The sequence below is a fragment of the Nanorana parkeri genome, unplaced genomic scaffold (genome assembly GCF_000935625.1).
Source record: "Nanorana parkeri isolate BGI_ZX_2015 unplaced genomic scaffold, ASM93562v1 scaffold2314, whole genome shotgun sequence".
Taxonomy (NCBI): domain Eukaryota; kingdom Metazoa; phylum Chordata; class Amphibia; order Anura; family Dicroglossidae; genus Nanorana; species Nanorana parkeri.
Window position 1 is genome coordinate 148,243 of NW_017308582.1, and position 11,803 is coordinate 160,045.

At 43.4% G+C, this 11,803-nt stretch overlaps 1 protein-coding gene across 1 annotated transcript in view; it reads left to right on the forward strand.

Annotated features, from left to right (window-relative positions):
- The window catches only part of LOC108801355 (histone-lysine N-methyltransferase, H3 lysine-79 specific-like), a gene marked incomplete at its 3' end in the record, with an annotated part of 132,045 nt that overhangs the window by 105,967 nt on the left and 14,275 nt on the right, over positions 1-11,803 (forward strand). The window contains exons 21-23 of the mRNA XM_018573282.1: positions 2,322-2,459; positions 2,591-2,716; positions 5,503-5,969. Of these exons, the coding sequence (XP_018428784.1) occupies positions 2,322-2,459; positions 2,591-2,716; positions 5,503-5,969 (731 nt within the window). The remainder of the gene's footprint in view (positions 1-2,321; positions 2,460-2,590; positions 2,717-5,502; positions 5,970-11,803) is intronic.

Below are 11,803 nucleotides of genomic sequence, written 5' to 3' on the forward strand. Positions count from 1 at the left end.
CAGATTCAGTCTTTTCAGTACAGGAGTCATCCAACTCTGCAATTCTGCGTGAGAGCTATTTATTTAATGGTAGCCTACTTTGAGGCAGTTCCATCTGCTCAATTTCACTCTAGACCCCTTCAACACAATACTCATCGTGGTGCCATCGTGAGGCAACAAATCTAGCTCTAGAGTTAGGGAAATCCTTACTTTCACTGTCTTATAAAATCCCAACAGATGCTAGCCTGAAGGGCTGGTGAGGTGTCCTAGACACTTTGTCAGTGGACGTAACTTTGCTGCTAGAGGAATCTTGTCTCCCCATTAACATTCTGGAGCTCCTCGTGATTTGGTTGTCCCTGTCTCACTGGACACTACACTTGAAAGGTCATCTGATCGGGGTCCAGTAGGATAATGCCACATCAGTGACATACATGAACCATCAGGATGGAATTACAAGTCTTGCTGAAGCAAGTGAGGTAGTAAGCATTTTAGCCTGGGTGGTGCTCCACATTCCAGCCAGCACCTTGTCCTGCTGTTCACATTCCAGGTGTAGACAACTGGCAGACAGACTACCTCAGCCAGCAGCTCCATGATCAGGGGGAATGGTCCTACACCCATTGGTTTTCCAGGGCCTGTGCAGTAGGTAGGAGATACCAGATGTGGACCCCCAGGTTCAACAAACTGGACAGATTTGTCTCCAGCTGGGAGAAGCATTGAATGCTGTGGTGGCTTCCCTTAAACTTCTTCCTTCCTTGAAGGTATTCTGGTGATCCTCCATAGCTCTGAACTTGCCCAGGTGGCTGTGGTACTCAGACTTGATCAAATTTCTGGCCGACACCCCGTGGTATCTTCAGACTGACTGGATTTCCTATGCCAAAGACTGAAGCAGGGCTTCACAGTAGCTGGCGATAACAGCATGGCTGTTGAAGCCAAGGTTCTGAGAGACAGGTGTCTCTGAGTCAAAATTCCCCTGATCCTCTTTTTTTTTTTTCCCCTTAGGTGGTTTCGGTATTTCACCTCAACCAGGAAATTCTTCAAGCTTATTGTCTTGCGGATCGGGTTCCACCCTTTCCTGTTAAAGCTCAGTGTACTAGATACGTTTCTTTTGCATCAGTAAACGGTTTCACCTATCTGCTAGGTGTTCATTTGGCTGCCTTGTTGCATGTTCTCTAGGTTTTACCAGGTTGTTCTGGCATCTCTTTGAGCTGTTCTTCAGACGGGTCTTAGAGCTGCAGGCTGCCCCATTTCTATTGTTTTGTTATGTAGGCCTCTTCGTGGTTTTGTTAGTGTTTCAAACCCCTCATTTGGGCTACTTATGGATGTCTTATTCGTCTCTGATTAACTGAATCCTGTGTCCCTTAAAGAGGAACATAATCCTCATCTTTAAAATGACAAAAAGGCACCTTTTAGAAATGTTTATTAATGACAATCTACAACCGGATACATCTAGATAATTGTAGGCTTTTTGTTCTTTGAATACCTTATTTTTCTTTTCCAACTCATTCTTCTCACAGTGGCCATTTTTACTAAGGGCAGAATAATCTATCTCCCTTTACTTCCCGCAACTCTGGCACATGGGACTAGAGGGGAAAATGTGTTTCTCTGAGATGCCACGAAATTTTGCATTTTACAGAAGAGATTTCTCAGCAATGCACTGCTGATGTAACCAGAATGCACCTCTTAAGCATGGGCTACATCACGTATACCTCAGAGGACCAGGAAGTGGACAAACAAGAATTGTAAGTAAAAGCAAAATATGTTTAATGAATGTAAGATCATTTTATATCAACACGTAGAGCTCCCCACTGATGTGATGTTTAGTGAAAGGGGGCTAAGGAAAGCTTAAAAATCGAAGTAAGATTTTTTGTACTTGCACTAAAATCCTTTTCTTGGAGATTGTGAGACACAGGTCTCACTCCTTTTTGTTTGTGACCTAGTCCTCGTACTGCTTTTCTACTGCAGAAAAAAAAACCAGTGTCCAAATCCTCTTGTAGGGGGCAGTGTAACCCAATACTGTCCAAATAACTGAATCCTATGTCCCTTTATCAACTACAAGAAATTGATTTTATGGCAAGTACAAAAGTCCTAATTTGTTTTACTAATGGCCATAATAAAGAGAAAAGATTTTCAAAATCACTGTACATTCCCTGTAAACCAAACATGTAAAGTGAAGCCATACCTGAAAAATATAGTTCTACAAAATTATGCTTGCTTGTGTTTTATAAGCACGAAGCTCATAAAGAAAAGGCAGAGTGGCAAAGAAAATGCTAATGGTCCTTATAAATCTGTGCCTCTCCCCCTACTGAGCAATTGTACTTAACATAGATTTTTTTACTTTACAGCTGGGAGTCAAGGCCCTTACTTATAGTGATCTTATTCAAGCCCAGAAGGAGATCTCCTCTCACAATCTGCAATTGAAGGAACAGAGCCGACAGTTGGAGCAGGAAAATGGTGAATTGAGAAACCACAGTTTGCAGCTGGTGAGTAAAATAAGTGGCATTAAGATACACACAGAATTTGTATGAAAGGTAACCCAATGGGTTTGAAAAATAGAATTCTACAACATGTTAGGAGAAGCATTTATATTTATGGAAAAAGTTTATTTTTCCAGCTGAAGGCACGTTGTGAAGAATTAAAGCTGGACTGGAATACACTGTCCCTGGAAAATCTGATGAAGGAAAAATTGGCACTGAAAAACCAGATTTCAGAGAAGCAGAAGCATTGCTTGGAGTTACAGGTATGATTGTGTTGTGCTTTAGAAGTTTTTGAAAAAATTATCCCAGAGCACTTTGCTTTATTAGCATGTCCAACCCGTTTCCTGCCATGCTGTTTAACTCCTATCTGTTTAATTTAGACAGTTGAACTTAATGTGTTTGCTTTTTATTTCAGAACTGGGTAGGACTTTGTTTTGGAAGGATGTATGTATAAAGGCATTTTTCTTCGATTTGTAAGCAAATGTGGCCATAACTATGTTAGGAGGGGCCTTATTTTGCATTTTAAAATCTACTTCAAAACTTTCACATAATCCGGTTTCTGGATCTTCCCTTATCCATATTGTCATCGCATGTGCTTGTTTTTCTTGTTACATTAGTTCTGGGCATCATGCCCAGATGGGGGTCCAAAAACTCGACTATTTAGTCTTGACAAAAAGCTGGAATAAATATAGGTAATCAAAAACAAAGAAAGGGCAGGTTCCCGCTGCACATGACATCTTCAGAAACCCTCCAGGCAATCTAGAAAAAAATATCAAATAGTACAACCATAAAAACACAGCCTGTGGTTCCTAAATTGTCCATGTATAATTAATAGTACCTACGTCTGGGACATAAATTGATTACTCTAGGCCAGCCTCTGCACTTATTGCACATCATTCAGCACTTTACATTGCATGGAAATCTCCAACACTTGAAATCCAGAATTATTATCACCTTGCTTTGGTAATATCACGCTTGTTATGATACTGCTGCATGCTTGTACATCCCAAACATTGTGCACCAGGATCCCGTGAACTTCTGATGTCCACCAAGGGTCCGGTGGGCTGTATATACACCAGGTATACTTTGAAAAACAGGGCAACAGATCGTAGATCCTGAATGGTAGGTATATCGCCACCTGCAGGAGTAGGACGCTAGGCACATAACAAAAGACAAGACAGCCTAGGGGCGGCCCCTGCTGGTGGCCAAACCCCCCACTTGCTAACAAGTCTCCAGTTTTTTGCCTAGCGTCAGGAGTGAGGAGCTTCAAATTTTTTCTCTTGAATTCTTGCGGGATTTCTCCTGTTTTTTTCGCTGGATCTTCTAGCAAGTGTCGGCAGGGAGACAGGCTGGAAGTTTGTGGATCCTTGCAGTCTTCCCTGGACGACCGGTGAGCGCATGCAGACTCTGCCACGGTGGGTCGGCTGCGACAACTCTGTTTTTTCAACGGAGTGGCCTGTGGGCTTGTCCCTGTGGGGTGCATATGACCTGGGGGTCTCGGCCTTCCAGTCACAGCACTCCACTCAGGCTGGCGGCGCCGCGGCTGAGGTCGGGGGCGTTTTTCCGCCATCCCTGCGCACCCTGATGCCGGGTTTTCCGAGAGGGCTCCCTGGAATCATCACCCCCCTGGATGATGGTGGTGGTTGTGGGTTCGGAGTCTGCCTGGTTCCCCCCTGGTACGGTATGTATGTGGGGGTCTGTCTGGGGCTGTGCGAAGGGTCTCTGAGTGCTGCCTTTCCTGATGGTCGTCTTACCTGGATGGCCCCTCGTGGTTGCGGTGGCTGAAGGCTCCGGTCTGTGTGGGATGCTGCTGGGGGACGCGGTTCTCTCATGCCGCGTTCCTCCCCCTCCTCCTCCTCATTAACAGGTGTTCCTGAGGCAGAGGCCTTCCCTGGAGGGTCTGGATGGTCCTGAGGGGTCTGACTGTGAGCGGCACGCGGCGCGGGAGGTCGCGGTACCGCGGCCGCATGTTCGTTCTGATTTCGGCCCCTCGTGCGCGGTCGGCCGAAAATCGAGGTCCCGGCTCCAGTTGCGGCCTAGTCCGGATGCCGCGCCCGCCATCTTGGATGAGGGCGGCTTGCCCTTCCTGTGTGACCTCACTTCCGGTCCGCGGGTGGATGGGGCGGTCCTATTTCGCCGTGGAGGCCATTTTCAAGGGGACACAGGTCTGCTGCTGCTGATCCAGGCTGTCGGGTCCATGGCTGGAGGACGTTTTTGCTGCATCTTCCGTTCTGCTGTGCCAGGGGCCGTGAGTTGCTGGGTTTCCTTCTACCTGCGGGGGGTCTCAGTTTTGGCTCCACTTGAGGATACTAGTGCCCGGGGACCGCAGGGACAAGCCGTCTGCTGTGCCTGGTGGGGGCTGCGGGCTTCCCTTGGAGGCTGCTTGCCCTTCCCTGCGATGGGTGTTTTGCACGCCTGTGTCCCTTCCCCAGTTGCGGTTGATGCCTTGGGGTCCTATGTGGGGGTGTTCAGTCCTGTGGGTACTGCGCTGTCCCTGGGGGTCTTTTCCTCTGCCAAGCCGGCCTAGAGTATTCAGTTAATGTCCCATACATGAAGGACAATATTGGGACCACAGGCTGGGTTTTTATGGTTGTACTATTTATTTGATGTTCATTAGATAATTATGGTGCTAGTTTGTTTTGGCGCTTCAGTTATATGTACAAAATATATTATTAACCCCTTCGTACAGTGTACGTCGCCAGCATCGGGGCTGTTTAAACAGACTCCCGGCGACTTTTGCCGCCGGGGGTATTTGTACAGAGAAAATGGTTTATTTCTATGTTGCCTGGAGGGTTTCCGAAGATGTCATGAGAAGTGGGAAACTGCGTTTTTGTAATACATTCCATATTTGCTTGAGGCTTAGCGTTCCTCCTCAATTTGGAACAGTAAGGTTAGAAATTTGTTAAAGACAGTAAAGTTGTACTGCCTTTGGGTAACTGCTGGTGGGTTGAATCCATGTTTAACAAATTTAAAAGAAGCTTTATCTAAAATATGTGCATTATATAATGTCATTATTACAAGTCGTCTTTTGTTTTTTGTTTTTTTTTAGATTAGTATTGTTGAGCTGGAGAAATTACAAAGACAGCACGAGCTGATTCAGCTGAAGTCTTCCACTTTGCCAGATGATCCTCCGCCAAGCAACAATCGCCCTAAGGGCAGTTTAGGTGCTCGCTACTCCACTGATGCATCACATGCACGTGTGCATCCCCCTCAGCCCTCCATTCCCAATGGCTTAAGCCCAGATCTCTCCACAAATGGTCATGCATTGCATGAGCTTTACCATTCAGGCCGCAGTGGGGGAAGTAGGCCTTGCTCAAAAGAGAGCACTCCTTCCCATATGGATCTTTCTGACATTGTTTCAAATACACAAATACATTCATCACGACACAAGGGAGAGAGGACTGCTGGACAATCTCAACCTGACTATACCCGATACTCACCTGCTAAAATAGCCATGAGGCGTCATCTGAATCAAGAGCCAGCACCTAACTGCAGAAACGTTGACTTCAGTCACAGGTGATTTTATCTAACTTTACCATATTTTGCTGTTCTATTTTTGCTTGCAGTATGTTTATGCTTAGTGATGGTCTTTTTATGGGCAGAACTTGTTTTCTTTCTTTCACAGGTCACATATTGACCTTTTCAAAATACTAGGTTTAATGGATATTGTGTTGTCCAAGCTCACTAAAGTGATGGGCTCCTATTTTACGTTTAGGCTGGCCATACACTATTCGAATTTCAGTTCTTCAGGAACCGGCCGAAACTCGTACAGTAAGTGCCGCTGCCAGCACCCTTTCGACCGGCATCCCCCGATCAGCTGATCAAAGGAGCCGGTCAGAAAATCTTCAAACGAACAGAGTCGGCAGCCGATGAGCTGGCCACTTTCGGAATACAAAGGAAACGGTGGCATTCCTTGATAAATGCTTGTAAAAGCGTTGATGGAGGAATCTGTTCTGTTTTCTTCGTTAAGCCCATGGCTTGAATGAAAAAAAAATAGAACTGTGTATGACCAGCTTTAGTGTACTAATTTGTACTAAAATTATAGTCTATCACGGAAGTGACTTTGCAGCAGTGGCTACTTGACAACACACACAGGGACCATGGGGAACAAAAGTAGTCACCCTGCAGAAGGAAGTGATACACAAATAAGATGCATTTTTGTTAATGGTTAAGGTACTTGAATTCATTAAGATTTAACGCCTGAGTTTTTAGTGTCACTTTAAGGGCAGGTTCACACCATTTTCCGGACCAGATCTGGAACGCAGTGCATTGCGTTTTGCCGTGTTCGGGAGGCTTTTGGGCTTTTTTGCTTAAAATGTTCTTACAGGTGCGTTCCAGTGCATTAGTATGTGGTTTTTATGTGTTTCTATGCATTCCAGACCAGACAAAATAAGCTGTATTTTTCTGGTCTGGTCTGGAACGGACTGCGCTGGTATGATCAGAGGCCAGAAATAGCATAGGGATACATTAGGATGCATTTTGGGTCCGAAAACGGTCTGGTCTGGTGTGAATGGGCCCTCAAATAATATCGGGTAATCTTTCCTTGAAGATCCTTGTTCTGCTTTATCCGTGTGTCTCCCATTTCCTATCCTATGTTTTCACCATGTCACTTGTGCTTCCAGTGGAGACTAAAAGTTTCTGTGCCAGCACCCATTGTGTAGGCATGTTCCACTATTGTCTCCAGCTGCAAGAATTTCTGGAGACATTTCGTGCAGCTATCACTGGAGCACATGTATGTAGACAGGAAGTGGCTACAATGAAGCTGAATAATTTACACAGCACTAAGATTCAAGTTAAAGTGGGTCAAGATAATTATCGACATGAAAAAATTAAATTGTTTTTGCTGAAGAAGGTGAAAACGATCCCCAGAATGACTGCAAAATGCCCAGAGAAATCTCTTTGATCTGCTCACATTTTTTGTTCATACAATGTTTTGTGGAGTGGGGAGATAAACTCAGGGACAGAAATGCCCATAACTATGTTTGGAGTTAAAGGAACCACACCCCAACACCAAAATATCATCCTAATTATGAGGAAGGGGTGTCGGAGCTGGGGGCTGCTTTGGTACTGCAGTACCTTAACTGTGTGCTATCAAAGCGAAAACTGTGACTTAAAATTATGTTGAGAAATGATTCAGAAGAATGTCAAAATAGTGGTCTATCATCTAATGCTTAAAGCACAACTCCAATGCCTAATTTGTTGTCCTGGTGTCACAGAGAACGAAAGTAAGGTTAAATATCCACAACAGGGTCACACATTTATCAGTATTGACAGGTAAAGTTTCATGAGGGTTTTGCAAGGGGAGGCTCTGCTAGTCAATAAATGTTAAGGTGCTTGTATTTGTACACCCTGAATTATGTTTTTTTTTAATGTGTACACATGACAGGGTACAGTTCTTTCTTTGCTGTTAGATTAATGAAACATGTCAGTAAAATATGCAGACTGTCTTTTCTGACCTGTGAGTTACCTGGCTGTCATTCTAATGTTCTTGCTTCAGTGCTTTAAATTTCTGACCTCGAACTACCAACTTTTCCGATCTGAATTCTTCTGGGTTAATGATTCAAAGTATTAAAGAACAAAACATACAGTAAGCAATCATTTGGAGAATCTAGTGAGAATGGTAGCCCCTGTATTTCTTTAACAGGATTACATTGGGCAGATTGTATTCTATTATTATGGCATAGTTGAAGATTGCACAAGAGTTTAGGAGCCATTCACACATAAAATCCAGGTAATGCCAAAGGTTCAGAATAGTCCATAAATTCAAACTGCTATGCATTATTTAATTTTATAAATATACCTGCCTGCAGTTGCAGCTCAGTTTGCCATATTCTTTTGCCATAATGTGCCTCTCTGAAGCTTAATACAATTTGATATTTGGAAATATTGTTAGTAAAGGCTTTAAAGTAGGAATGCATTGATACTGGTACCGTGGACCCCAATTATCAGGAAGTTGGGCGTCGAATCATGACTATCGAAAGAACAGCGGCTTCACTTGCCAAGGCTGTCTGCCTTCCTAACCAATCAGGAAGCCGCACAGCGGGTCATGACGTGCCATCCGGCTTCCTGATTGGTCAGGAAGCCAAGCTGCCTAGCAACAAGTGAAGCCGGCCTCCTAGACAATCAGGAAGTCGGGAGGCGGGTCTTTAACCACCGCCTGGCTTCCTTATTGGAAAGAAAACTAGCTCCCTGGGCACTGCTGCTCAGAGGGAGATCTCCCACTGACCGAATGTTCCAATATCGGAACATTTGGGCGATACTCCGTATCGGTGCCGATACTAGTATCGCGCATCCCTACTTTTAAAGTGTATTTCCACTTTTGCAGTCAAATTTGAGTAAACCCCTCTTTTATGTGTTTGTGTTCTACTCACGTGGCATACCGAAAAATAATTTATTTTTTATAATTTATTAATATTTATTTACCTGTTTAGATGTCATGTTGCAGTAGGCAACATGGCTGTTTCCAGGTTTTTCTGAGCATCTTTACAGTGATCTATCCTTCTAGAAAGACTGAAAAGGACTGACATTTAACCCCTTCATGACTGAGGCCTTTTTTTCATTTTTTGTACCCATGTTATATTTCACATTTTAGGCCTGAAAATTACTTAAAACCCCCCAACATTATATATTATTGTATTTCTCTCATTAACGTACAATGGAGAAGCCAAGCTTTTAATACTTGAACCCCTCACAGCCCTTCCTAACATTACAAAGAAGGCAAAGCAAGTAAAGTTTTTGATCCTTAAAGTGAACGTTTACCCCTCTTTGGCTAACAATCACATCAGTGTGCAGCTCTCCATGCTGATATGAAATTCTCCTACATTCATTAGTTAAACATATTTTTATTTTTATTACAATTTCTTGTTTTTTACTTCCTGGTTCTCTTTGGTAAAAGTGATGTAATGTGACCAAGCATTTGAATTCTGGGAAGGTTACATCAGCAGAGCATTGCTAGAAAATCTCAGTAAAGGGATTTTCCTCCCCTGAGATAGAACATAGTCGCATGTCCTAGTCACATGTGCGAGAGTTCCAGCAACTAAAGGGAAATGGATTAATCTGCCCTTAGAAAAAATGGCCACTGTAAGAAGAGTAGGGGGGAAAAGAAAAACAAGGTATGCAATAGAGCTGCAACAATTATTCGATTAAGACGATTAAAATCGACGATGGAAAACGCTGTCAACGTTTTCCATCGTCGATTCGTCGGCTACAATTCAAATTTCCCGCCCGCCGCTCACACCACGCCCACGTCGGTTAAGCCGCTTGCGCCTAGGCTGGTATACCCGCTCACGCGACACCGCTTACGCCACGCTAAGGACATGCGTCTGGCCCTCTCCTCCCGGTGAGCTTCCCGACTCGACAAAGAATAAAAAGCCGGTAATTATCTAGAAGTATGTGTGTTGTAGATTTCCATTACTGAACATTTCTAAAGGTGCCTTTTGCTGTTATTTTTGAAGATATGGGTAAAGGTCCTCTTTAAGAAGCCAAGAAACCCTAACCCAAGTAAAAGCAATTTACAACTCCAATTGCAAAAAATTTGGGACGCTGTATAAAATCTACATAAAAACAGAATGCAATGATTTGCAAATCTCATAAACCCAGACTTTATTCAAATTAGAAAACCAATGCCATCAATTTCAAAATCACCTTTTTTTTTTTCTTAAAATGGTACACTTTCTCAGGTTCTACTTTTTTGGAATTGTTAATGTAAATTGCACGAAGTCTTTTTAATATAAATAAATATAGATAGATATATATTGGTTTTTTTTAACTTATGCTATGTGCATGGAAATATCTAACGAATATAATTTAAGTGTTATCCCAATTTGGCTGTGAAAGTGGAAATACACTTTAACCACTTGCCGTCCGCCCGTTGTAAAAAAACGGACGGACGGCACCGCTGCATTGGCGGGTTGCTGTCGCCAGACGGCATTTTTTTTCTGCTCGTGCGCGCCCCCTAGCGGGCACGCACGGGCAGATAAGACCCGACCAATACAAACACCCGTTACCGTGTTAAACATATAGACGATCGGTGGCTCCATAGCCCGCCGATCGTCTATATGTTCCACCCCGCGCGGCCGCCGCCGTTTTTTTCGCGCATCCTTTTTCGCGCAATGTGTATTACATCACTTCCGCATTCACCTGTCAGTCATCTGGCTGCTATAGTTTGGGTATTATCGTTTCTTGAGGTTTCGCGCGCGCACGCAATTTTAAGGCTTGACATGTTTGGTGTCTTTTTACCCGACGTGACCCCGTCTTTTATATTTTACCACAAAATTGGGTAATACATGTTTTATCATTTAATATAGGGGAAACTGTTTTGTTTTTTTTTTGGTTTTTTTTTGGTTTTTTTTTTTAAATTTCGGTAATTTTTCCTTAATATAGTAAAAAATAAAACCCCAGTGGTGAATAAATACCACCAAAAGCTCTATCTGTCCCCAAAAAAGGGTATAAAATTCATTTCAGTACAGCGCTGCATGACGGAATAAATGTCAAAGTACCGCAGCGCTGAATATTGAAAAATGGCCTGGATGGGAAGGGGGTTTAACACCGCGGATGTCAACTGGTTAAAGTGCATATGTACTGCAAGTAGTACTTGACGCCATTGCTGACCACCTGCAAATGCTAGTTGCCAGCTTCTCTCTGGCATCAGCAGTTTTAGTCCTGATCAAGAATAAACATGTAGCAAGTGAAATCGGAATTCCTGATTCGCACTTGTTCCTTAATGGTGCAAAAAGTATGGAAGATAATGAGTCCTGGCACAAAAAGCTAACCTTGTAACCGATGGCACAAAGTGCCTGTGTACACCTTTCGTTAACTGGATGTCTTCCTTGACACACTTCCTTGACACACTTTGCAATTTATTCTCTGCTCTGAGCTTTGGAACACCCCCAGCATCCCACAATACAATGATGTATCTGTTTATTGGACGTTTACTATAACAACATGTGTGTCTGGTGCTATGGGCCTGCTAAACCACACAGTTCAGCTATCTTTCCCAAAATGAATAATGTGCTATTGCTAAAAATGGAATTTATTTCAGGCAAATTAATTAAAAACGTCTCCAGTAGAAGGTACTTAACGGGTATGACCCTGGGATCCTCTTATTGACACAGTACAAAGTCATTTTGCATTGAGGTGTAGGAATGTTGTAGCTCCTTGCTCAAAACTATGCAATTAAATGACTCCGTAGTTTGCTGCTAAAGAACGTGTTACTAGATTGCCTTTGCATTGTTTGCTATGCATTATATTGAATTTTAGACATCAAATGCAAACTAGTCTTAGTCAATGGTTTTGCCTTAGGGTTAAGGGCCCAGTTACACCATATCCAGTGTGTCCCGGTGAAGTACGCG